Genomic DNA, 27,952 nt, shown 5'->3' with positions numbered 1-27,952 from the left:
CTGAGTTTGATTGAATTTAGAGGAATATCTGACAGGTGGATTGTATTCCAATTAGGATTGTACTGTTTATACTTCAACACCATCAACCCACAGACCCTGGTGCAGAAGCTCTCCTCTCTTGGACGGAGTCCCACACTGTGGGGATCCTCTATCTGAGGATCCTCTTGAGCCCTGTACATAGGAGGAGCAGCTGTGGAGGTGGCCTAGCATATCTGGCACCTGATCAATATCTGGGACCTTCCAAATTTCGTACCACAAACTATCAAGGTGGTATGACAATAAAAATTCTTGAATCCAGCGTGCTGTTGTGGCGTAGGGGGGATAGTACGATCCACGTTTGGAGGCCGTTGAGTCCTCAACGCGGCCATCGTGGGTTCGAGTCCCCCAACCCAGCGACATTTACTGCATGTCACCCCCCACTGTCCTTCCCCCTTTCCTGTCGGCCCACTTTCTAAAAACTGTGAGCTGTTCTCAAGTAAATAAAAGAGAGAAGTTCAAATACATGCTGAGTAAAACTCCTTCCTAAAGATGAAGGTATATCACAGATTTCAAAAGAAAATAAAAACGGGAGACCGCGGATAACATAGGAAATGGCGCTGCCTTCAATGATCCCATTTCTAAATAAGGTATGAGACAGTGGTCCGCCCCGCCATTGTTTGCTGCAGCAGGTCCTTCTCAATCGCAGCCCCTGAATTTGGACACATTGTCTTCATTTACATGATAAATAATACATTTATTTATTGTTTAATAAATACATTTTATTTAAACAATTCATTGTTTGTTTAAATCAAAGAATTGTTTTGTTTTAAATAATATATTGTATATTTTTGTTTTATAATTATATAGTTTTAAATAATGTATTATTTTGGTTTAAATGTGAACACAATGTGGAAATAAAGCTGACGGTATTGCCTGATTGATTAGTGTCTGTAGTTAAGTGTCTGAGGTAAAACCCAAATGGTAATAGAACAGGTACCTAGCCGTTTTAGCACAGGGACAACCCGTACATTGATATGTATAACAGGACGTTATATGCGGTTTGTCCCTGACCTGAAACAGTTAGCTAACTGTCTTATTACGGATAATTAACCCATTAGCCAGATATCTATAATACCAATGAGAAGGAGAGAGAGAGCGGCGGAAACTCACGAATTGTTTTTTCATTTCGTAGCATTGTTTTAGCACTATCTTGCCCAGGTATAACGCTCTCCCGATTTTTATCGTTTGTGAAAAAACTTTGCCTTGTTCGTCGACGGTCAAAGCCATTATTTGCACTCAGTCCCGGTCGATAAAGCCAGCGATGAAAACAGAGCAAAGGAGGAACGAAGTCGATCCCGAAAGAACAACCACTTTCCCTCCCGTTCACTATCGAAAAAAAACAAAAAACAAACGCACACACACAGAATGTGCACTGCTGAACCTGAGCGAAAGGAACAGCTCATGTAAAACGGAGTTACTAGCCGTTTGTTTCTTATTGCCATGGCAACCCAGAAGTTGGGCGGTTACGGTTTTCCTGTGACTCTACGCGCGTAAGGTTCCGCCCTCTGCTGGCTGACTAGCATTGGTTTTAGCTGTTGTCAACATAACGCGCTAAACCTTAAAAGTACGCCTGATCTAATAATAATAATAACTATAATATAATGACAATAACTAAAACAATCATTATTTGCAGCTCTACAGTAATGCAACTATTACATAAAATAAGAAAAAGGAGGCGCTATCCAACTCTGTGGAGTCCTCCTTCATCTCTTAAATATGAGCCTGCAACTCCAGAGAGTAACTTTATTGTGGAAAGCATGCTGCCTATGTTCCGGTGCCGAGACGTAGTACCTGTGGCTCCAAGGTCTACAGGCCCGTGGAGCTGACCTCCCACATGAAGTCCCTGGAGAGACTTGTCCTGGAACATCTCCGGCCCCTGGTCCAACCATAATTGGACCCCTTACAGTTTGCCTACCAGCCCAAACTTGGAGTTGAGAATACCATCATCTTCCTGCTTAACCGTGTCTACGCTCACCTGGACCAGCTGGCGAGCTCTGTGAGAAAAATTATATATCTGAGGCGGCTGAGTTCCTTTAACATCTGCCGGACCTTGCTCCAGTTGTTTTTTTATAAATCTGTGGTTGCCAGTGCCATCTTGTAGGCTATGGTGTGGTGGGGCTGCAGGTTGAAGGTCATGGATACCAAAACCTAACATTTGAAAAACGTTCCCCTATTCCCTCTGATAAAATAGTGGGTGAATGAAATCCATACCTTTTATGGTTCCTGAGATGTCAACATCACAAAAAACCAGTGTCAAAAGCTCAAATTATTCCCAGGTGTTAAACAGCAAAAAGCTGTTTAAACTGTCCAAGTTCAAAATCACTCAAGCATAAAAATGCTCCCAATGTTTTTGGGAAGCTGTTTAACCCACATGCAGAATCGAACCAAGACCACAGGAAAAAGGTAATGAGTTTATTGCTGAAAGTACAAGAAGGAAAATGTGGAATTCAGGAAACATGGACAGGAACTGGATCAGTGGCTTCTGGAAAGAAGACAGTGTAAGATTGGAAGGGCCTTATTTAAGTTTTCTTGAATGTTTTTTGGATGATTAAACTTGCGTTCTGCTGAGGAAGTAGGGATCTTCAAAGGAAGTGGCAGGTTCTGCTGATTGATTGTTGATGAGGTGAGACAGAAAATCTGAAAATTTAAATAAAACATCCAAGGGTAGGTTGTCTGAAGTACCTCCTGTGGCTAATTTAGTGATTTCTGTTTGCATTTAAACCTGCCCTGTAATGCAGCAACATTACTCATTTGTATTCCCTCTACATATCCATAAATTATGAGATGAATTTTAGACCAGCCTGCAGCGTAAGGAGGAGTGGGGTTGTTTTGCATAGTCAGAAATCAATGAAAACAAAACATATTTTCAACACATAAACACGAAATCAATCTGCTCCACTTCATGGTGATTGTTGGGAAATGTTCCTCCGTGTTTTTAGGTTGAGCAGAGGAGGACGGCGATGGAGGATGGAGAGGGGGATGGACAGATGTTGGGATTCGAAGACAATCAGGAAGTGAGGGAATAACGGCGGAGGAGGTGGAAACTGAGTCTGTTTCCACGGTAACCGGCCGGTGCAGGGTGCTGGAACGTGGATGGGGATGATGTGGGGGTTTTGTGTGTCAATAGATATGTGGTTCACTGGTGCTCACGTTTTCTTGGTAGATCATTTTATTTCAGCCTACTGTGGGTTTGTTGCTCTTTTCCAGACGTTTGGATTATTAAATATCTTATACTTTTACAGAACTTACACATATAGAAAGCATTTTACCTACATAATTCAATCTAACAATAAAAAAACTGAAGTCTAATTCTAGTTGGATAAATTATGTTAAAATGTTTTCATCTGTTTAATATGGATTCACAAATTCTAAATAAATTATTGTGTATTCTTCACTTTAGGCTGTTTATTTAAAAGGATAAAATACAAAATTTCCATAAATACAATTTGTCTTCTTGGAAATCTGATAACTCTCATAGTTCTCTTCATAATGATTTTTTTTCTTTATTTAAAGGTGTATTAAACTTTTTTTATATGAAAAGTTTATTTTAGTTAATGCTGACTGAAACAGATTCTACCAAAGGTAAGAAAATAACTGGGCCTCTCGCTCCCCCCACTGGCCATGTCGTGAAAATACATTTAAACATTTTCTGGTTCACACATTATTTAATATAATTTTGCTCCATTTTAAATTCCAGAACTCCACCGATAATTAAAACAGACTGTTTTAAATATTTATCTGCTAACATGTTTCTTTTGTTTGTTTATTTTGTGACGCTTACATGATTCAGATTAGTATAGAAGTAGTATGCAGACATACAGAAGTGAAGTATTGTATGTAAAATACATTTTTGCACAGTAAAAAAGGATGATGATCAACATGTTTTTACTTTTGTTGAGCATCCGGGGAGTAATGTAGATATGCAACAATCTGTTTTGCAGATTTTACAATTCTCTAAAGTGAACGTCTGTTTTCAGCAGTGCAGCTGGGATATTAGACAAAGCAGTGTTTAAAGAAGAGCAGTTTTACATATCAAATATCAAAATACCATCGAGAAAAATTTATCAATATTCTTTCTGTAAATGTTTATGTTTTTCTTTGTTTTAAAGTCTAAGAACAGAAATAAATCGGGGATGCTTTCTAAAATCCTTAAGCCTTCTTTTCACAAAAGATTAAACATTTAAGGCTGAAAATTACTTTTTGGGTTGTAAACTTTGCAAACAGACCCCAGAAAATAAATAATTAAACATCGTCCCTAACCTTTTGTAGAGTAGCTTGTCCAGTGTTTATATTTCAAAACAGAACCGCATAAAGTGCATTTTTCTTCCAACACCAGACTCTGTTTTAACTGCTCCTCTTTCCCTTTCTGCTGTCACTCCGTCATCTTTTGTTTTTGTATCAACGCCGCTGGTATCAAGGATGCCCTGCAGCGCCCTCTGCAAGATGGAGGCCAAACTCCAACACCAAAAGCAGTTTGCTAATAGCAAGCGAACGTTATTAGTTAAACGATTGGAACCGATTTGAATCCAATAAATTATTATTCAACAATTAATCGTAAGATGATTAATTAAACATTATCCCTAAGTCCAGGTGAGGTTGTGATGACATGAACATTGTTACATGATAGAGAAAAAAACATAATGCCAATAAATAAGGTTGATTTTGGTGACTGACTGATGGAGTGAAGTTTTAACATTCCTTCAAGAGCAACTATAGTCAGTACTTTTGTATAAATGTATATGTTTATGGGTTATTAAATGTTTCACATTTTATTATTTTCAACTTTTATTTTTCAATTCAGCAACCTAAGAGGTTCCTGTTTTGTTAGATTTGAAGAATAACGTGAGACCCACACTTTTCTGTTTATTCAGACAATATTTAATACAGCTGACACAAATTAATGTTAAAATGTAATTGGTTGTTTTTTAAATTCAGCATTTGATAATTTTTTTCCCCTTTATGTTATGGAAAAACAGTCATCACTCTTGATAAGAGATAACAAATTTTTAAGAAAATCAAATAATTGTTAAATACGTCGATTTTGGATGAATTCATTCATAATTTTTTTGTAGCTCTCAATGCCAGCTGACCAGTGTAATCTAACAGCGGTATGTTATAGAAACCAGCTGGAAATTCACACCTGAACTCCTCTATTGGGCCCAAAAACGTTATGTTTGTCTGTTTCATCCACGTCAAGAAGCTGTGCAGATCAGTATTGCAGTAAAATCTGTTCTTGGACAGGTCTAGGAAGCTGAGGGAGCTGAAAGCGACTGGATCTGGGGAGGCAATGAAGTTGTCAGAGAGATAGAGGGTTTTCAGACTTTTAGGTAGAACGTCAGGTTGGACGTATGTGAGAGTGTTGGATGAGAGGTCCATCGTTACAACTGTGGCAAGGCCCTTAAAGATGCCTTGAGGAAGAGATCGCAGACCGTTGGAGCTCAAGTTGAGACTGGTCACATTTTGAAATTTGTCGAACAGATCCAGGCATTTGCCCTGACTCCAGATAGACTGCAAAGAGCTGCCATGCAGATCCAGAACTTTAACGTTAAATGGAGTGATGCGCCTGCTGAGGGTGCACCACTTAATTGTGTTGCCCCCGTAAAGAAGCAGTTTGAGGCGTTTCATCTGATCCATAAATGAATAAATCTGCGTCAATCTGTTGTTCTGAATGCTTAGAGAGGAAACGTTATGGGCAAACTGAGTGATGGTGTTCACCGATGAGGATGTCAGTTTATTGTTGTTCAGATTAAGAATTTCTAAATTTGGTAAAGTTGCAGGAAAACTTAATTCCTGTAAGGAGTTATCTGTTAAATTTAAGAATCTCAGGTTTGGAAGTTTGCTAAATGAGCCGTAACCCAAAATGCCGATGTGATTGTGAGATAAATCTAAAATTTCCAGGTTTGTCAGAGAAGCAAAGGTGTGAGAAAAGATTTCCCCAAGCAGATTGTGTGACAAGTTGAGCATTTTTAAATTACCCTGAAGGCCTTCAAAGGCCATTCTGTGTATCTGATTCACTTTGTTTTGAGAAAGATCAATACTATTGACTTCTGTAAGTGGAGTGAAAACTCTCTGACGCAATGAAAATATTCTGTTCTTGGACAAATCCAGAAAGCGGACTGAACTGTTTTTCAGGCCTTCAAAAAAGTCAAGGTCTGGATCTGGGAGATTATCAAAAGAGAATCCTTTTCCTATATGTCCAGAGACTTTAAGTTGGGATATGTTTGTTCCAATAATGGCTCTGAAAAATAGTCTTAATTTATCCACACTGAGTCCACTGTAGGACAAATCGAGAGTCTGGAAAGATACTCCACTGAACGGATTCCCACATTTCTGCCAGTCGAAACTCTCATTCAACATGTTCCTCAGGTAGACACTTTTAAGGCTAAAAAGTGTGAAGTGTTTTCCTTTGAAACCAACAAGATCAGACTCGCATATTTCATCAATTTTGTTCAGCTCCAGATTCAAGTTAGTCAAATTAGTCATATTTGCAAAGAACGGTGAAGGACGGAGTTTCTTAATATGGTTCCCGTAGAGATTTAGAGTCTGCAAAGATGACAGTGGTGCTAGATAATTTTCTGTCAGAATGGACTCGTTTAGCGAACAGTAATCCAAGTGGAGCTTCTGGAGATTGGACAACCCAGCAAAGGCCAGCGGTTCCAGTTGAAGTCGAGGGTTTAACCCGAGCACCAGCCTCCGAAGGCGTCTCTGCCTGAGGAAGGCATTGCTCCGGATGACAAGCGGCACCTTCTGGTTCCCAAGGTCCAGTTCCTGCAGGTTCTCCAAGCCGGACATCGAGGTGGCATTGATCTCACCGATCCGATTGTTTTCCAGGAACAAGTGGGTGATGTGAGGTGGAAGAGGAGGAACCGAGTGGAGGTTTTTAAACCCACAGATGGCAACCGAGCCTTTAATGAGGCATGATGGGAAGCAACCTGGCATCTGCAAGTAAATATTCAGAAAACAAATTACATTGTGAATCTCTGGTACTATTGAGATATATATATCTGAAAGGTGACCCATTATGCTTCCTTGAAGAACTTAGGGTACAAAACATTGTTCATTACATTTTTTTGGATAAAATTATTATTCCATAATGAGTTCTGCCCATTTTGAGCTTCTTTCACAATGAGTTGTGTTGTCACTCTAAATCCCAATAAGCCACTACTGACCACAACGCCCTACTCAACCTTCACACTCACACATGAAAATGGCTCCAAATAGATGCGCAGTTGCGCAAGAAGTAGAACCTCCTGTATAATCGACAAGAATCCATCAAGTGGATTCTGGATGGTAAGCCAACAACAAAACAGCCATTGTAGAGTGAATACATTTGTAAAACCAGCTGATAAAATGTGCTGGAGTTCAGCTTGGGTTGCTAGGTAACGGCACAGTGTCCATTGATTGGCTTAGCGACTTGTTTTCCAGACCCCCAAAATATGTCACTTATTTCAAAAAAAATGGCAATAGGTCAATGCCTGGTTGTTGATTTTTTTTAAGTGTTTGGTCTGCTTTCAGAAGCAGTTGAGACCCAAATTAAAGTATAAAAATGTGCAAAATGTGAATTTTGCATAATAGATCCCTGTTAATAGTTCTAACTCATTCTTAATCCACTTTAAAAATTGTGCAAGAAAAGACAAACACAGATTGATATATGAGAAACATGAAAGACAGTATACTTTATCATAAAGATTTTAAACATACTAAAGAAAATGCAAGATCTATGAAACTTAAATTCTTCAGTATAGATGTCAATACCTGTAGGAAAACACCAACCACAACCAGCTGAAGACCAAGTGTCCACATTGTCACGCTGCTTCTTCTTCTCCCAGACTTAAAAATAATCTCATCAAAGTGAGGCTCTGTGTTTGATGCAGAGCCTCCAGTGGGCAGGCTTTTTATTTGTGATTGTTTACGTCAGAGTTCCTCTTGAGCAGGATTTCCCCCTTTTTCAGTGTCCAGGTTTACAAGAGGCAGGGAAGTACGTCTGCATGTTTACAGCTCTCTGCTGGTTTGCACTGTCGGGGTTAGGGTGACATGCTGCATTGCACAACTGTTTGCCAAAGTCTTAGTTGCGTAAAATAAATTTTTGATAGTGCATCGTGTCCCATCTGTTTTTAAGACCAGACGAAATGAATCTAAATCAAACTGTTTGGTATCGAAATGTTCAAAGAGGAAATGTGTAGTGGGGAAAAAAAGAGAATAATTTATATTAACTAAAAATGAAACTCAATTTTATTTCCTGATGAATAACATGCATGCATGGATGCATCACAAACATTGATGAGTCCAATTACAGAGAGTAGGTGGAACACCTGGTGCAGTGATGCAGAGAAAATAACCTCTGCACCAACGTGAGGAAGACCAAGGAGATGGTGGTGGATTTCAGAAAGCTCAAAGATCCTCTTCATCTCCTGTACATCGGAGGAGCAGCTATGGAGGTGGTCTCCAGCTACAAGTATCAGATATGTGCAGATATCCAGTGAGCTCACCTGGAGCGCCAACACCTTGCATCTGGTCAAGAAGGCCCACCAGCATCTCTACTTCCTCAAGAAGCTGCAGAGAGCTGGACTTGGGGCCTCAGTCCTGAGGAGCTTCTATCGCTGTGTGGTGGAGAATATTCTCTGCACCTGCATCACTGTCTGGCACGGGAGCTGGACTGCCCCTGAGAGGACTGTGCTTTGCACAGAGGACTGTGGGGAGCAGCCTTTCCTCCACCTTGGACCTCTACACAGCACGATGCAGGAGGAGGGCGCTCCTCATCATGAAGGACTCCACCCATCCTGCCGGTCCCCTCAGGCAGGAGGCTTAGGAGCGCATTTATATATATATATATATATATATATATATATATATATATATATATATATATATATATATATATATATATATATATATGTATATATAGGAGCTGTTTTAAATCAGTATTTCCTTGATATTGGGGAAAAAGTATTTGTTTCCCCAGTAGATTTTTTTTCACTTGTAACAAGACATTTTTGTCATGTTTTATTAAAAAAAGCTCCTATTTCTTGCTGAAAAGTCAATGGTAAGTTACCCTAGTTTTGTCTTATTTCAAGTTTACTAAGATATTTGCACTAGAAACTAGAAAAATAAAAAATTAGTAAGATACTTTTATTTTCAGTAATTTAGAAATTACCTTGTATTTCTCAAATAGTTCCAGATATTATGTTTTTGAAGTGTACACGTGTTCAAGCTCTTGATGCAACCCAAAATTAAAATGAGCTTTACACCTTTGAGTTCAGCAATAATGAGGAACACAGACATAAATAACAAAGAAGTGGTCACAGCACAAATGGAATGAAACCTCAGGATTGTGACATATATTACATAATTTTCTGATTCATGTTCAGTTAGTAGACATATAGGAAAAACACTAGGGTTTTCGTAAATAGTTGGCAAATAATTTACAGGAAAATAAATAAATCAGTCAGGGATTACCTAACCAATTAATGTTAAACTAGGCAGGCAGTAAAAAAGGCCTTTATTCACATTCTATTGAAAGTAAAAAACTATTCAGGTAATTGGGACTAAATATATTTCCCTCTGTATGTTTGAGAGTATGTTTTTGTGAGTTGCTTTTTTTTTTTTTTTACCACTGACATGCTAAATTTCACAACTTCCAGGAAATAAACAGAGAGAGAAAAAACCTGATAAATGCTGCTTGACTTTCCTGCTGGCGGCCATGTTTCATGGTAATAATTTAATGCCGCTGCTGTAATTTAACAATATTGCATCACTTTAGCTGTTTGCAAAGAAATCTTAAGAAATGGGTGATTATGTTTTATAAGCACAACAAATTCAACGTTGGTCTTTCTGTCCCTCTGAGTCTGTGGAGACTCAGTACGTCAGACATGTCTGCTGGAGCAAATGAGTAACTGGGGAAAAAACAAAATATCCACAGTTTATTTTATTGCCAATTTAGGGAATTTATTGTTGCCCCTCTTGTTAACTGTTACAAAGCACTATGAAACATTTAGGAAAACCACTGGAAGTCTCTGTTTTTTTTTAAATATCAAAATCAACATGTGGCAATTTCTGAATAAAGAACTTTATATTTAAAGTTGTAGTATGCAACTTTTGTTTAAATTATTATTATTTTTTTTTACATATTTGTCAAAACCGTCACTATGTTGTGACAGTATAGTACAAAACAGATAATTTGCTTAAAAAATTGCTGCCTTGCTCCCTGCTCTCTTTTCCCCGCCAGCAAAGCCTGTTGTGAATGCGATGGCTAGTTAGCATAGCCACCGGTGAAAGTGAATAAACAGCTTTCCTGTAACTGTAAGTTGTTTCTCCACTATTAGCAGATTTAGTAGCAAATACATGAGGATGGTAGATAGTGCTGAGGCCCTCCTCCTGCCTCTGATTGTTTTGGTTGGCAGTGGTGCATTTCTTCAGACGGCAATAGTAGCTAAGGGAGGAGGTGGAGGATCTCGATCTTAACTCATAATATACTTTCATGTCAAAACTAACTTTTAAAAAATATATATTTTTAAAATAAAACTTATATAGAAAAATGTAAGTGGGGTTCCACTTTATTGAATTTTTTATTTTATTTTTATTGTTTAACTGCAATTATATAACTTTCTTTCCCCTATACAAATATAAATGAGATCCAACATCAACATGTGACATTTTCTTAATATTTAATGAGTGTGAGAATTTTTTACAACCAAATTTGGGTCCTGCAAACAAATTCAGCTTGGGGCCCCAGAAAACTTTGGACCGGCCCTGCATTTAGTTAATCTTTTTTGACTTGAAGTAAAAACAGACATAATACGTTTATCTTTTTCCCAAATGAAACTGGTACTTGTAATTTTAGTCGTGTGGGTTGGTTTTGAGCGAATAAGCCGTGTAAAAAGGGGAGGAAGCAGGACGAACCAGAGAGGAGTGACTTTCTTTCAAAAATAGTTCACTTCATCGCAGCAGCAGCAACCGGTGCAGTAGCTGCTGCGGGCGGGTGTGGAGGGTGACAAACATGGCTCTTTCCGGAAATAAATAACGGGACTGATGAAAGATAACATCCTAACTCAGGTGGAGGTCACAAAAAAGCGAAAGGGGAGTGAAGAAACCTGAAGTCGGTGTCACACGGGTTTCTGTGTTGATGTATTTGGACGGGAATACCTGCCGAAAATAGTCCCGGTGAGTAATTCGTCTTGTGTAGCATACTGAAAACATACAACGTGGTTTAGAAATTCAACTGGACGTTTTAGTTACGTGAAAGGTTTATTTTTAAATGGTAAAAAGTACAAAAGTTTGGGAGTGAGAGGTTCCTAAAAGCGCATTCATTCGGGGGAACAAGGTGAACAGGGAGTTAAACTTTCCTGCAATATGGCCGCTCATATGTCACAAAGCTGCTCCGAAAGTTGGCAGAACTTAAGAGAAATTCAGGATCATTTATATTTTATAATGATTGTTGTTGTTGGAAGCGATGATGTACACTTAAAAACCGTTAGATGAGCAGTGTACGTGGATTTTTTTAATAGAAAGGGCTGTCTTTCCCTGCCATGACTAAGACATGCCCACTTTTCAAATCAAAACGGCAATTGGTGTTCAGTTCCTCATCGGTGGGAGGAACATTACTCCATTCAAAAATCTGATAATTGCTAGTTTTTCTAACTTTTCTTCAAAACATGCTAACTCTGAGCCTCAACTTTAAGGATTATTAAAGTCATCAGTGTGCAATATTTAATTCGGCTTACCAATTTATGTGTGTAAGTGGTTTTTCTTTTTTTTTTCTGAACAGATTTATTTACAGTAGCTGTGCCCAAAGTAGGTGTCGCGGGTCAAAAAGCACCTTCCTTTTAAGGAATGGAAGTAAATAAACAGGAGAATTGTGAAAGTATGAAAACACTTTTGTAGGTACACCTTATGTAATTAGATTGTGACCTTGAAAACTACATTTATTCCTTAGGATATTTTAGTCAACATAGATAAAATAGATTAATTCTCATGTTAACAAACTTTGGAATATATAATCTCCAACTAAAATCAAGACCAGTGGTCAGTGAATGCAGATGCTATAAATACATTGTTCCAATAGATCTATTCATTCATTTTCTTATTTTATTAGTTTTCATAGGAGCCAAAAGTAAACTCAGTCAGGGCAAATTATAAAGAAAGAAAGCAAAAAAAAAAAAAAATAATAATTAAAAGGATACAAAAGGTTAATTTAAAATTTGGCTGTCTCACTCTGACGTCATTGTTTATCCCGTTAGCCTTGTAATTTGCTTATTGTTTGTATTTTTTTCCTTTTAGTTTTGATCTACTTGTAAAACAATTATGATTACAAAAACGTGAAGGCAGCCATTTATGAACTAGAAATTGGAGATTTGTGCTTGGGTGGTAAAAAGAAAGTGCTTAAAAATATAAATGTTCTGATTTAAAAAAGCATCAACTGTTAAGCAGAATAACATGTTTCACCAAGTTATAAATGGAAAGCACAGATTAGTTTATAAGAATTGATAAAATTGGGACCTTTTTTGCCTACTGGGGACATATTTTGTGCTTCAGGCGAGGGAAGGTATGTTTACACTTAAAACAGGGCGAAATGAAAAGGCAAACAAAAATTAGCCATCTGCCATTTTTTCTAGGATCCACCACCCTTCACCTAATAAGCGGGTAGATCTGCAAAAGAATCTGTCATGTCTTTACAAAAGCTTTTTCCTTATAACTTTTTCTTTAAACCCATATGGAAAGACTTGTTGTTGGTTTACTGCACGGCTGAACTGTGCGACTATCTTCGCTGTGGGTGGGGAGATAATAGCAGAGAGAATGAAACCTATGATTAGTCTGGTTTATATAATTCCCCAGGAATCAGATTATAGTGAAATTAAAGCGTTCTTCGTTTCGCATGTAGGAGTAATTGCTGTAAAGTTCACAGAGCTCTTCAACCAATTGCTGTTTAACACGAGCGAATCTGAGTTAATACACAACGTAGCTCGCAGCATTGCCTCGGGGCGGAGAAGAATGACTTCTTCCTTGTTCATTTACTTTTCTTTCACCGATGCTTGGGAGAATATTTGCATAACATCTTGTTTGAATTCCTGTGCAGGTGATTCTGAGGTCATGGACACTGCGGTATGTTTGCACAAAAAGTCAAGTGAATTTGTACATGCTGTACCAAAATAAGGAAAAATGCACTGCAGTTTTCTACGCAACAAAAGACACAACTTTCACTTCCTATCTTTTGTCTCTTGCATGCTCATCCTGTTTCTCGCGCTTATGCTTCCTTCCGGTTTCTTTAATTCACCACAGTATCTGTTACATCTTATCCTGCAGAGTTTCTTTCTCTGCATCCTTGCGATTATTGTGTCTGTAAATAAATTAAAAAGTTGCTTTGTCAATTTAGATACCGGAAAATGTAAATGTGCAAACGTAGAGCCTAATAATAGGATATGCATGCTGTAATTAAATGTAGCATTGAATGTCCTAGCTTTAAATGGCAAACAATGCGAGGGCCTGTGTTGGTGGGGCAAGTTGGTTCTAGTACAAGTGAGACAATGAAATATGATCTATGAAAGGCTCCCAGTCAGTTTAAACTCGTCTTAATGTCAGATTAAACTCAGTAAACTTAATTTAATTTGATAATAAACCTTTTGTGATGTGGAGATTGTGGTTGAACCATCATCATCTTGGAGTTGTTCATCAAGATAACCGTTTGTTTTATCCAAAACCACATTAGATTACCATGATGAAATTTGTTAATTTGCTCCTCAATGAGTTTTTTTGGTGGAACTTTCTCTCTGTATATTCAGTCTTTTTGGAGCTATTAAAATATCTGCTACATAATGTTTGCCAGAAATTGGTATGCAAATATGAAAACCTTCTCTCAAAAAAATTTAAAAAGTTAAAAATTAAATAAATAAATCAGTTAAATGTTGTTGAAGCCTCCAATAATTACCTTTTCACAATAATTCATTTATTTATTTTAATATTTGGATATTTGTCTTTTCCAGCAGCCATTGTACAGCACATAGAGCAGCAAGGCCAGCTGGCCAGATATGCTGGAGTTCAGCTTGGGTTGCAGTGTTCATTAATTGACTCAGCAGTTTGTTTTCCAGATACCAAAAAAAACCATTAACTTATTGCCAAAAAATATCTGGGTTGTTCTTTTTTTTTGTAAGTGCTTGGGCTGTTGAGACGCAACTGGAAGTATAAAAATAATCAAAAACTGACTTTTGCATAATAATTTCCCTATTATGGAAAATAAGCCAGCTGACCAAACGTGTTGGAGCTTGTCTTGGGTTGCTAGGTGACGGGCTGGGCCTCGCTGGGGTTTTTTGGTAAGGGTTGCTGCCTGCTGATTTGTGACGTTGCATTCAGAAGATTTTTGAACCACTCATTTTCCAGACACCAAAAAACATGAACTTATTGGCAACAATTGGCATGTTTTTATTGTTTTTGGGGTTTTTTTAAGTGTTGGCCTGTTTTTAGAAGCTGTACAGACCAAAATGGAAGTACAAAAACCTGAAATTAGCACAACAGGCTCTCTTTAACACTTGTCTCCCAGCACCGTGTAGTAAAACCACCGTTGATTCAGTCAGCACCTCTTCCCCATTTCCTGAAATCATAACCTTTTTAAACGTTAATTTAGAAAATTGTTGCAAGCTTTCCAGAGGCCTTTGTGGTTGTTCGGAGGGTAAATGGCGCTCAGAGGCACTGTAGAAATGCTGTCGTCTACAGTTGCTGCACAGAGTAATGTAAATTTAACACACACTCGCTCAGTGCTCGGGCTCCTGTCAGTGCAGAGACAACGATGGACAGCTGCAAGGGGTTATTTGGTCATGTGGTCCTCAAGTTGTGTGTAGTAAACACCCTCTTACCCCTCTTTAGTTCCCCTTCGTCTGATAGACGCCCTTTTCCCTGTCTTATTGCTGCTTCTTTACTTGGACAAATTAAGTTTTAATTTAATTTGTTTCTGAACACGGAAAGTCCAGTGTTGCAGGTTTTGTTTTTTTTTTTTGTTTTTTTTGCTTGCAGTCAAAGCTGTAGTGTGTTTGTTTTGAGCTTGAGAGTAGCTGGGATTTAACAGCCGCTCTACTTGTTAGCAAAAACAGAGAGAAAACCTTGGGTAAGTATAGTTTGTGTTTGTTTTCAGGTCCATTTGTCTTGTGCAGGTGTGCAGGTTTGCATATACAACCACTGGGGAGAGTGTGTGTGGTGGCTGTTATTAAACAGGTGCACTGGTTGGGTGGTCTCCTCTGATATAATGTTTTATATGTTTATATATATTTGCGGGCTGCACAGTGGTGCAGTTGGTAGAGCTGTTGCCTTGCAGCAAGAAGGTCCTGGGTTCGATTCCCGGCCCGGGGTCTTTCTGCATGGAGTTTGCATGTTCTCCCTGTGCATGGTGGGTTCTCTCCGGGTTCTCCGGCTTCCTCCCACAGTCCAAAAACATGACTGTCAGGTTAATTGGTTTCTCTAAATTCTCCCTGTGTGTGAGTGTGTGTGTGAATGGTTGTTTGTCCTGTATGTCTCTGTGTTGCCCTGCGACAGACTGGTGACCTGTCCAGGGTGAACCCCGCCTCTCGCCCAGAACGTAGCTGGAGAGGAACCAGCAACCCTCCCAACCCCATTAGGGACAAAGGGTGAACAGAAAATGGATGGATGGATGGATATATATATATCTCTATTATATGTTTTTATTGTTGAATATTTGCTTTTATTTGATGAACCAGAACAAATTTTAAAATGTAAACGGTGCATTTAAAGAGCCCTTGGCAGGAAAACAAACACATTCACAATAGTTTATTTTAGTTGTGTATCTCACAGCTGGAGCTCTTGGGCGTACTTAAAATATTGAGTTATGACAATTAAAGCAGTTCTGAAAAGAGTTCAATCAGTTCATTGTTGTTGCCTGATTGTAGCTGTGCAGTACTTAGGGCTTCATGACTGTTGTTGTTTTTAAATAGTTTAATGAGTTGAAGTTAACATAATAAAAATAATTTGCACAACTTTTGGGACTTCTGGAGTTTTTGATGAAAATGTATTTGCCCGCTTATAGATTACTTTTATTTTTGCTTTTTAGTCTGATTACTACTTCGGATCAGCAAATATATTTTAATCTTAGGCAGAAATAACTTGAGAAAACACAAAAAACTGTTTGCAATTAAATCCCAACCTCCACCTAAGCACTTTTACATTACAGCAGCGCCCCCACAGGCTACGAGGGGAAGCGATTTTCCATAGGGTTTAGTTCGTTTGACATGTTGCAGTGTGAAAGCGAACCACACCAGCTGAAAATGTAACAAATGTTGCAACTTTAGTCCCCAGTTGAACCAAGTGAATCGGGTTTTCAGGTGTGAAAACACCCTAAATGTTCTTTTGTGCTTGTTTAATAAGCTTTGTAGGATTTTTGGCAGGAATTTGATGCCAAAGCTCTAGACTTAAATCCAATTGAGATGTACTGTGATTTTGAACACAACATTAATGCTTGATAATCCTCTTGTGTGGCTCAATTCTGCTTAGAAAATGTATCCAAAGTGATGTAAAAGATGCTTCGTGTATTTGTTGCAAGAGAGGGATGATGAGTTATTAGCTTTAGGGTGTTATTAAGTTTTCACATAAGTCTAGTTTGGTTGGATATAATGTTTTCTTTTAAAATCTGAAAAACTCAGAGAAAACAGTACATTTGTTTCACTCTCCGCTAAAATTGTGTACAGTACGCAGCACAAAATAGCAAAAATAAGCATAGTTGTTACCCTGGGAGATGTTTACACTTCAGTTCAGTGTCGAGATTCTCCTCACCTCCGGCTGTTGAGGTTTGGATGCCAACAGGAACATAATTTCTAGATGCTAAACCATTTTTTATTCACTTTGTTCAAACTTCAGATCCCCCTTGTTGTCTCAGACAAGACGTATTGGAGGGTTTGTGTTTGTGTTTTTTTTCCTGTTGGTGTTTGGCAGGTGCTCTGTGTTTACTTCCTTTTCTTATTTCCTACCGCCGTCTCCGTAGGTAAAACAAAACCACTTGGCAGTTTCTATTGTTTTGAACATAAATAGGATTTACCATCAATGCAAATTGCATATGCCTTCCTTGCTAAATCTTCTATTTATTTGAAACTATTGACTGCACAGGATTTCCACACAACCTTAAAAAGTCTTAAGTTGTTGCATCTAAAATTAAGGCCTTAAAATATCTTACTCTTTAAATGAAATTAAGTGGGGCTTATATGCATTCATAACAGGTCTTGAATTTTGTCGTGGCAGGACTCCTTAATCAGGTATATTGGTAGTTTTATACTTTATCCTAGCTATACCTTAGCTATACCCTTGGTACATAGCAAGGGCATAGATATTCATCTAGCAAGCTAGCTATCTAGCAGACTAGCTGGCATAGTTTAGTTAGCTGGCAAAGGGCAGGCTAACTACCCAAATGCAGCTAAGTAGTTAGCTTTAGCCTTCCTAACTGCCTAACATAAATAGGTAGTTTGCAAGGTTTACTACCTACTCTTACTATCATAGCATAGATGGTAGCTAGCCACCTATCCAACGGTAGCTGGCTAACTACCTAACCAGGAACATAATTGTTAGATGCTAGCAAACAATTTTTTAAATTAATTTTTGTTAGTTAAAACTTGAAATCTCCCTTGTTGCCTGATAGAAGACGTATTGGAGTTACCACAAGCTAACTACCATAGGTTCTCTAAGGTAGTTAGCCAGCTCCCATAGGGTAGCTAGCTTGCTTTACCCTTGCTAACTACCTAGCAAGTATAAAGCTAGCTAGCTATTGGCTCACTTCTATTGCCAACCCATGAGATGTATTTATTTGTGATTTATCTTTTGTAAATTTGTTGCATTGCAATTCTTAAATTTCATTCATAATGGACTTAAAAAGTTTTAAATTTGAGTTGGTAGAACCTGCAGAAACCCTGCTGTAAATAATCCCACATTTACTGTGACTCCAGAGAAATAAAAGGTCTTTTCAGAGTGCATTTGGAGTAAATTCTGTCCCAACATGAGGATTCAATCAAATTTTACTACCAACCACAAAAGAAATTCGAACATTTTTTTGGGTCAGTGTTGGGGAGATGGATGTTAGAAAATCACCAGAGATGAAATGTCCGAAATGTTAATACCCCCTTAAAGTTTTCTTTTTAACTCCAAATGTTGATGAGGAGGAGGTTCTGCTCTAACAATCTGCAGCGTATTTCCTGTCAGTTGTGTTTGTCTGTGTCCCCAAATGACCTTTGACATTACTATCCACATGCTAAGAAGACATTTTTCTTCCCTGTGTGTCTGCTAGACGTCCTGCATTCAAGACCCCCCCCCTCCCTCTGGTCCTGTTTGACCTCCTGACACTGAGAGGTATGACCACACGCACAAATTAATGCAAAATTTAACCAATGTTGAGCTGTTCTCATGTTTTTAAAATCAGCAGATGTCGGCCATGTTTTATAATAACGCCACACGGCGTGCATTGCAGCTCTTTATGTCTGATAAAGATCTGTTTGAGATTCGTCAAGGATCCGATTCCAGCATTGATTGGAAAAATGGCCGCCAAGCTGTTTCCATTCCTCTGATGTAGTTGTGAGAGAGTAATTGTATCTTCAGTGATTTAAAGCTTTCACAGCTAAAACAGGAAACTGATCTCACAGACCAAATGTTCTCCCATGTCAGCTTTACTCACCCTCAGACAGACATGGACAGGCAGACTGGGAGTAGTTATCACCAAGATGGAAATAACAACTTGCACATCATGGGAGACCAGTGCGGTAACTGGTGAGCCCCACTTAGCCCCACTGGGAGAAGTCACTGCCCTATTTTTAACTCCAGTAAGAAAAGATTATGAATGAGATCATGAAGCTTGCTTCTCATGTCCATTCACCTACTTAATTGACCTTTTGATTATGAAATGTTAGATATTTGTAGCTTGGATTGTAAAATTGTATAGAAAACAACTAAAATATATTTTTTATGGATACTTAAGTTAAAATTTGAAAAGGACGACAATGTACCCTTCAAAAAGCAGCCATGTTTTTCGAGTCACATGTTTTATATTTGGGGTGTCGAAACTAAATAAAAAGAAAACTAAAATCAAGCAACTAGTTGTCCAATGTTCTAGTTTATTGTTCGTTTTTATAAGGAAAGGATGTTATTCATCATACTGTAAATCCAAAATGTAAGAAGGATTAAAAGAAAGGGAACAAATTTATTCTTGGTTATAAGAACAAGATTTGGGTTTCTCTCTTTCAAAATGCTTTAGGAAAGTAAATAAAAGCTTATTTGGTTCAGCAAAGTCAGCTTTTCAGTAAAAGTCTCTGAATAGTTGAAAAATACATTGTTTTCTACTTGTTTCTTACATTGTAAGAAAATTATGTTTATTTAAACATTTTTATATTTATATAAAAAGTCTCTATTTGCATTAACCACCTGAGCTGGACAGGATACATTTGTATCATTCTTGAAATGCTGAATTGCACAAACTCAGTCTGAGGGCCACAAATGGCAAAAGTAAACAGTTTGTGTCCAGTATGTGTGGGATCTGCAAATATATTACCTGTGCTTTTCCACTCAGACGTTTTTAGGCATTTGATATTCTTTGTAATTGTTTAGTGAATTGTAAAAATATTTACATAATTCCTCATTGTGCTGAATAAACTTTAAAAAACGGATAGTAGGGCTGAAATTATTAATTGTGATTAATCAATTGTTGACATAATCGTCAACTAATTTAATTATTGATTAATTGTTAACCAGAGTATACACAATCAAAAAGTCTATTTGCATCAAGAACAAGTTCAGAGCAGTAATTGACTCAAAACTGTACATAAATATACAATTAGCATCTAAGATAAAATAAAAAATAAAAACTTTGCGCACATATTCTGTACAAAACTAATTTTTTTGTCTAAATTCTGTTAAGCAAAACAACAGATTAATATTCTATTGATTCTATTGATCTTAATATTGATCAGTCAGAAGAGGATGAGCTTTAAACTGTTTATGTTGGAATCATTTTTTTGTTTTTTGCTGCAGATGCATCTTTTGCTACAAATAACCAAGCTAAAGGAATGCTTGAATATTGCATTTAGGCAATAAATTATTTATTTTTCTTATATAAAAAGGGAGTAGAATTGTTTATTTGCATTTCTTTTGTATTTCTAAAGTTGTCTGAAAATGACAGTAAATTAAAAATCTAGACACTGCCTATTTTTATGTGATTAATCATGAAAAATAATTGATTAATGAATAACTAAAGTAATAATATGTGCAGCTCTGTTTTAGAAGATTAAATTCTACAATTTACAGGTAAATGTGTGTATTTTATCTTTTGTATTACAACTGGTTTCTGATCAGAACAGCTTGTTCCAGCTGCTCAGAACCGGAGAAGCTGAAGGTTTCATTTTCCAAAATGCTTTCCAAAGCCACTGACTCCTCTTTGGCATCCCACGTTCTACAAATATGTTTCATATATGTATCTATTTTATTTCCACAGTGCAATTGAGCAGAGAAAAACAATATTTGGTTCAGCTTATAGCTACATTCACTGTCTTGTCAGGAGACTTGTTACAGGGAGAAGCCTAACGGTTGTTGATAGCACAAAGCCACTGGTATTTAGTGGAAAATGCTCACCAGAAACATGCTCAGACACAGCAGTTGTTTTCTTTCCTAAGTGTTTATCTTCCTTTCTGTTCAAAATTTTATCCATTAGAACTTATTTCTAATCTGAATGCATTGCAATAACACACCTAATGTCCCAAACTAAACCTTACCAAAACTGAATGATCTGCTACTTTTAGCTCTGTTGGCTAAACTAGAGCAACGTGTGTGAAAATCCGGCTGATAATATCTTGTTTTGAGTGAAACATTCTTATCCTTTCACAGCCTGTCTGGCTTTAAAACCCATATTTATATGGCAACGACTTATGTCTTTCTAAAACGCTGTAAAGGACCAGTTTTTAAGAATATTTGTGCAATAAGTTACTGTGATTGTAATTCAGAGTAAGTTTTCTTTTGCTTTATTTTGTTTATTAATTGACAAAAAGCTTCTCTAATTCAACCTGTGAAAAAAGCAGCATCAACATTCTCTCTTGTGATGCCATCTATAGCAATTAATCAGTTATTCTGCCAATTAATTGGTTTTAAAAATTTGGGAAATTCTGCAAATTTTCCATTTTACAACTTAAGCTTATTTTATAACATATTAGAAGTACAGAAAAATACAAATAAATGATTCAAATATTAGCATTAGTATTTTCTTATTAAAATGTTTAATAATAAAATAAACATTTTATTTTCTAAAATCTATAATAAAGTATTCCTTTAGTGAACGCTTGATCACTTCGGCTTGAAGTGAATGTCAGTACAGTGTAGGACTGATTTGTTGATTACTTTTTGGATTAACGAATTAATAACTGGAAGATGCTTGAATGAGATTTTATTTTCAGAATTTGAAGTTAAAACTATGCCACTAGAGGGTAAAACATATTTACAGACAAATGTTTTTTATATATATCTTAAATGCATAATCTATATGTATTTTTGAACAATTTTAGCTTGTTTGTTCTGTAAGTGGCCTTTTTTTAAAGTCTATGTACGCTTATTAGCAATTAATTGATTATTAAATTACTTGACTATTATTCCAATAATCATTTTATTGTGATTAATCGTTACAGTTTCAGCTATTTTATTACAATATGCGAATAGATTGTGCTGTTTAGATTTTTTTAGAAACTGCAGTTTGTGGGGCGTGCTCCAGTGGCGTAGAGGGTAGCGCGCCCCACGCTTGGAGGCCCTCAGTCCTCGACGCGGCCGTCGCGGGTTCGATTCCCGGACCCGACGACATTTGCCGCATGTCTTCCCCCCTCTCCTTCCCCCTTTCCTGTCAGCCTGTTGAAAAAGGGACACTAGAGCCCACAAAAAAGGACCCCCTGGTGGGGGGGGAAAAAAAAAGAAACTGCAGTTTGTAGTGACTGTTGCTTCTAAAACCTGTTAGTTGTTGTTGATTCATTTTTAATGTTTGTAAGGCTATTTTTTAAAAACATTTTAATAATTTAAGTTAAAAATTGTGAATTTCTTCTGTTGGTGCAGAATTGTTGTCAGGGATTAATCTAGATCTTCATAAATTACTGTAGTAAACAAAACCTGGACCTTTTGTGAGCGTTTACTAGTTTAGGAAATCTCTCGTCATGTAGATTAGAGTTGCTTAGTTTGTTTAGATAAATAAATGGCGTATTCTTGACTAAACTTGACAATGTTTTTAGCAACTGTTAAAAAAGTGGTTTGTAATTGTGAGGAAGTGAAACGAGGAGTCTTTATTTTATGTGGATGAAGGACAAAGTCTCCTGGGAAGCCTTCAAATCCTCTCAGGAATGTGTGTGAGTGAGCTGGGGGGTTGACTTGTCACCACATTGTACAAAGAATGCAGATATTTGTCTGCAACTGTGTCGTCTTATTCACATGTTGAGCTTTTTCTTTCCTCAATCTAGTATCACAGCTTTCCTCATTTTTCCTTCTTCTATCAGAACAGCAAGCTGGTTTTCTTCTTCTGTTCTTGTTAATGTGTTTATTTACTCAGCACTTTGCTTTTTTTAACCGTCTCTCTTAAAATGAAAAAATATTCACAGTGAAAGTTTCTCTTGTATTCTTCTTTCATTTTTATTTGTTTAAACAAATAAAAATTGTATTTAAATGAATACATCCTCTTTAGTTTAAAAAGAAAACTATGTTGTTGCAATCCTCTAACCAGTCTGCCCCAGACAGTTAGACTGGTTATACTGGGATAGCGCTGCCTGTACCAGTGTTTCCACTCAGTCCAGAAAAATTTATAAAGTTTCTTAAATATTTAATATAAATAATTTGAAGGGCTGGAAAATAATCGGACATTTACTGCATATCTCATCCATCCATGTATTTATTGATTTATGCATTTATTCATTCTTTAGTTTCTTCATTTATTTATTCATTCATTCATATACACATTTATTTAGTCATTCATTTATTTATTCATTCATTCATATACACATTTATTTAGTCATTCATTTATTTATTCATTCATGTATTTATCATTTCATCTGTTCTTTTATTCATCCATATATTTATTCTTCTGTTTATTCTTAATTCACCTATTATTCATTTATTCATTAATGCATTTATTCATTTTTTTGTTTATTCATTCATTTATTCATTCACTCAACTGTTTCATTCATTCATTCATTCATTCATACATATCCTTCACCCTTTACGAACTGATTACACGTCTCTTGGTGTAAAGCTAAAGGAGTTTGGCCTTCAGATTTCCCTCTGATGTGTGGAAGGTGATTGTTTTCTTTTCTGAACTGTTTTTCTGTTTCTGTAGGATGGTGATGGCGGAAGGAGCCCAGAGAGAAACAGGAAGAGCTGCTCCTAGAACAGAGGGGAGGCAGATATTAGTGGAGCTCGGTGAGAATAATCATCCGTGTTACTTCTATTTCTCCCTTGAAAGATGTTATGTAATGAATTAAAGGTTTTTGTTTCTGATTTCTCTGCAGGGGAACAGAACTTTGATTCCATTTGTCTCTCTACATATCGCACCGCCTGCAAGCTCAGATTTATTCAGAAAAGATGCAACTGTGAGCATCATCATGGCTGACAAGCCGTCAGTTACATTTTAAAACTTTCTTACAATCTAAGAAAGTTTTAGAAGAGGAGAGGAAGCTAACTGATGTTGTGTCTTCCTCCTTCCAGTGCATCTGATCGACATTTACAACGTGATCGAGGCGGTGCGGGACGCTGGGCTCAACGCCGTAGAGCTCAACGCCGGGATCTCCGTTACCAGACTGGAGAACCTGGTTTCCTCCCTGTTCAACCAGCTCAGCAAACGCCTTCCCACCACACACATCATCAACCCGCAGGAGAGCACCATCCTCCTCGTTGAGTTCATACTGGCCGCCGTTGACTGGTAACCTGTTTACATACAGCAGCATATTACTGGTAAAATCTTTCAAGTGTGGAAATGCGCTCAAAAATTCATATTTCCCATCAGCCACTTGCATTTCAGCATGATGGACATTTTTCAAGATGGCTGCCATTTTTGAGCCTTTTAATCTTTTAATCTTAATTCACAGTAATCATGTAGCAAAATCAGATGAAGGAGATGAAGATGTGTGACTGACTGAGACAGTTGGCTTAATGTTTAGCGATAGCTTCTGCTACTTTTTCTTTTTTATTGGTTCAATGTTAGCTTCTGCTGATATGTTAATGTTTAGCACTAGCTTCCACTAATAGTTTTTTGCATTTAGCATTAGCTGGTGACTTGTTTTACTTGTTTAGCAGTTTTTCTTTAGCTTATGCTAATATTTTTTATGTGTTTAACATTAGCTTCAATTTATTTATTTTTACTTGTTTTGCAGTTTGGTGTTAGCTCCTGATAATAGTTTATGTGTTTAGCATTAACTTCTGGTAATATTTTTGTGTGCTTAGCATTAGCTTCAATTTATTCTTTTACTTGTTTAGCAGTCTAGCATTAGCTTCTGCTAACATTTGTGTGTGTTTAGCGTTAGCTTCTTTTTATATCCTTATGTGTTTAGCAGTAGCTTCCGGTAATATTTTTGTTGATATTTTCATGTGTTTATCATTAGCTTTGATTAATATTTCTACTTGTTTAGCATTAGCTTCTGCTAATATTTTAATGTGTTTAGCATTAGCTTCTGTTTATGTTTCTATCTGTTTAGCATTAACTTAGGGTAATGTTTTAAATGTATTTAGCAGTTTAGCGTTAGTGGAGCAAAGGTTCTTGTTTAGTGAATTGGCGGTTAATGAACCAAACTTTTTTTTTTTTTTAACCATCTAAATTTAGTGTAAAAATAAATTTTCTGTGGCAATCTTGAAAACTCAAGTTTATCAGTAAATATAATTTCTATGGGTCCAATTATGTATGATTTGACACTAAAAGTATTCACCTTTGAGAAATAATTGCAAACTTGGTGCAAAATTTAATCTAACTTCTTGTAAAATGGCAGCCATCTTGAATTTTTTGGTTGCTAACATTTATTGTTTTTTCTTCAAAATATCTGTGCCACGTTAGGTTCTTGCATCCACATGTGGAATATTTTGCTGAAGTATTCATTTATCTGCTGCACTAATTTGCGAATGCTGAGTGTAAATGTGTTTTCATCGTTCCAGTGAGCCAGAAAGCCGTCTGACAGTTCTCTCTGTTAAAGCGATGCTCTCCATACTTTGTGGAGGGAAGCTGGTGGACAAACTGCGATGTGAGTAGAAATCATTGTTTACTTTCTCCTCAAAGGGTTCAAGTAACACTTAAAAATATTTTTTTAAATACATTTTTGATTCTGTGTATGACAATTTTCAGACATGCTGATCCCATGGTTTTACTACTAAACCCATTTTAAAATGGTGGCGGTTTGGAGAAACCTAAATACACAAAAGGCAAACGTCTTTCATACTTGACCGCTGCAGTTCTTTCTCTCACTGTGTTTTTTTTAAACATCCAAAGCTTTAGAAATGCAATTATTTTTCATCTGTCTTTGAATTCTTTTAAAGTGACATGATTTAAAGTGACGATCTTTTTTCTACTTCAAACTGACAGATAGGTTCTACTTAAGTTATTTTTTTAATAAATAAGTTTGCCAGTAATTAGACTTGGGTGTAGCAAGTGGTTGATCTCTTAATTTATGACTTAAGGAGGGGATTAAATGATTATTTCTGGTTTTGCTAGTCTTCTACTTTAATAAACAAACTCATTTATTGTTGGATTAACTCAAATTAGTTTAATCTGGAAAGTTTAAATGTGACAAAAATAATAACGGATGACTGAGACATACAGAAGAGCATTAGGACCGCTGGAAAAAAAAGGAAATCAGACCTTCAATGTCAGAATTCTGACATTAGAATTTAAACTTTAATCCCAGAATTTAAAGTTTAATCTCAGAAATTGGATTTTATCCTCAGAATTTTGACTTTAACATCAGAAATTGGACTTTGATCTCTGATTTAGATTTTTTTTTTTTCTGAAATGTGGCATTTTTTCCTAAGAATTTGGAGATTAATCTCAGAATTTCACATTTTTTCCTCAGAATTAGAACTTTAATCTCTGAATTCAAGCTTTAATCTCTGAAGTGGGACTTTAACCTTAGAATTTGGACTTTTATGTCTGAATTTGAACTTTTTTACTCCGTGAATTCAGACTTTTTCCCCACTGAATTCCTACTGTAATCTTTGAATTTGAACTGTAATCTCTGAATTCAGACATTAATCTGTGAATTCTGACTTTTTCCAGAATGTTGCGTTTGATCTTCTGATGTCATACTCATTCTCTGACTTTAATTCTTAGGAAACGGGTAGTAATCTGTTTTTTCCGGTGGCCCTAATCCTCCTCCATACAGACATCTGTAATGTTCATAATAATATTCATCATGTTTCTGTCTGTAGATGTGTTTTCTCAGGTTTCTGACTCCAAGGGAGTCATGGTTCTGTCCAAGTTTGACATTTTTCTAAGAGAGGCTCTCAAGCTGCCCACTGCTCTGCATGAAGGACCGTCCTTCGGATACACACACACTGTGGCTCGCTGCTGTTTTCCACAGCAGGTACACACTCATCTGGGCTTTGTTACTCAGAGATAAGAAAAAAGAAAGACGGATAAAATGCTTGGTGGTAAAATGTCTCAGCAGTTTTTCGTATTTGTTTTGTAGAAACGGGTGATGCTCAACATGTTCCTGGACATCGTAGCCGAGCCTCCGGAGTGTCTGGTCTGGCTGCCGCTGATGCACCGCATGGCCAACGTGGAGCACGGTACACACACAACTATACACACACTTACTCAAAAACAGACACTTTTAATCCAAGGATTAAATTGCAGGAATATTCATAGGATAGATTTTTTTTTACAATACAAAAACACTCAAATAACCATATTGGCCCAATTATAGAGAGCTGCTTCGCTCAAGATTAAATTGATGAATACTCCATGTTTCGGCCCTGGGCCTTATGGGCTGGTTTGCAGGTGTTTTGTTGTCTGTCTTTGAGCTCCTCCGTTTGGAGCTCAGAGCATTTAAACCTGTCCGTTTCCAACTTCTGGCGTTCGCTCTGCCGCTTGATGCTTGTGGTGTTTTGGTGCCAGGCCTGAGCTCCCCTCCTTTTGCACATGATGATGATGATGATGAATACTTTATTAAGCCACAAAGGGAAATTCAAGAACATTTGAGTTTGTCTTTGTTTTTGCACTTCAGCACTTCCATATGCACTCACACACCACATCCAAGCATTTTCCTTACACCACTGATACCGACATCCACAATCCATTGTTGTTTTTGTTAATAGAAAATCCTTTTTATGCACTTTAACCACTGCATGGTCTCCCGTTTTTGTTATGACTTTGAGCCAGTTGTAACACTCCATCAAATAAATAATTATACCTCTAAAATAAAAACTAAATATTGATCAGCTTGCTGGCTTTGTCAATCAGTTTAAAATTTTTATTTATCTTTATTTCAAAATGTATTCATTTCAGGATTTATTTGTCTTTATAACTTCATGTATTTGAACTTAAATAAACGACATAAAAAGAGCCAGAAATTATCAACAGAATAATCCTACAATGTATTGATGTTAAGTAAAGCAGAAATGGCTGAACTTTTCTCATTTTAATGTTGGAAGTATTTATTTTTTTATGCAGATATTTTGTTACCAAATGATCAGGTGTATATGTTATTGTATTTTAGGCAATAAGACGCTTATTTTCTTATCTCAAAGGGGAATTGAATTGTTTATTTGCATTTTTAAATGTACTTTTAATATTATATGCAAAAGACTTAAAGTGGAAAACCTGCATGTGCCAATTGTTTTATCCGATTAATCGTCAAATTAATCACTAAATTAATCGATAATTTGTTTTGTATGTGACTAAATAAGAAAAAATGTCAAGAGCCTTTCCATTGCTTAATTGTTTTTTTTA

At 36.8% G+C, this 27,952-nt stretch overlaps 2 protein-coding genes across 6 annotated transcripts in view; one reads left to right on the top strand and one right to left on the bottom strand.

Moving 5' to 3' along the window:
• Positions 1-4,635: 4,635 nt before the first annotated feature.
• LOC122825121 (toll-like receptor 5) lies at positions 4,636-8,006 on the bottom strand. The gene is made up of 2 exons (XM_044106242.1): positions 7,795-8,006; positions 4,636-6,978 (listed from the first exon to the last, which is right to left on the bottom strand). Exons 1-2 carry the CDS (start codon positions 7,840-7,842, stop codon positions 5,095-5,097), a joined length of 1,932 nt encoding a protein of 643 aa, XP_043962177.1. The 5' UTR covers positions 7,843-8,006; the 3' UTR covers positions 4,636-5,094.
• A 2,955-nt stretch (positions 8,007-10,961) lies between these two features.
• Positions 10,962-27,952, top strand: part of LOC122825119 (dystrobrevin beta-like) — a 32,331-nt gene continuing 15,340 nt past the window's right edge. For 3 of the 5 annotated variants that reach the window (XM_044106240.1, XM_044106241.1, XM_044106237.1), the window contains exons 1-8: positions 10,963-11,199; positions 18,305-18,366; positions 23,360-23,442; positions 23,532-23,612; positions 23,728-23,941; positions 25,165-25,250; positions 26,431-26,585; positions 26,691-26,790. In XM_044106240.1, the coding sequence (XP_043962175.1) occupies positions 23,361-23,442; positions 23,532-23,612; positions 23,728-23,941; positions 25,165-25,250; positions 26,431-26,585; positions 26,691-26,790 (718 nt within the window). In that variant the 5' untranslated portion in view covers positions 10,963-11,199; positions 18,305-18,366; position 23,360. Of the gene's footprint in view, positions 11,200-14,888; positions 15,131-18,304; positions 18,367-23,359; positions 23,443-23,531; positions 23,613-23,727; positions 23,942-25,164; positions 25,251-26,430; positions 26,586-26,690; positions 26,791-27,952 lie in introns of those variants that run through there. The other 2 variants (XM_044106239.1, XM_044106238.1) reach the window with 2 other exon arrangements.

This window comes from Gambusia affinis, linkage group LG22, assembly GCF_019740435.1.
Source record: "Gambusia affinis linkage group LG22, SWU_Gaff_1.0, whole genome shotgun sequence".
NCBI lineage: Eukaryota > Metazoa > Chordata > Actinopteri > Cyprinodontiformes > Poeciliidae > Gambusia > Gambusia affinis.
This window is presented reverse-complemented; position numbering and strand designations above follow the sequence as displayed.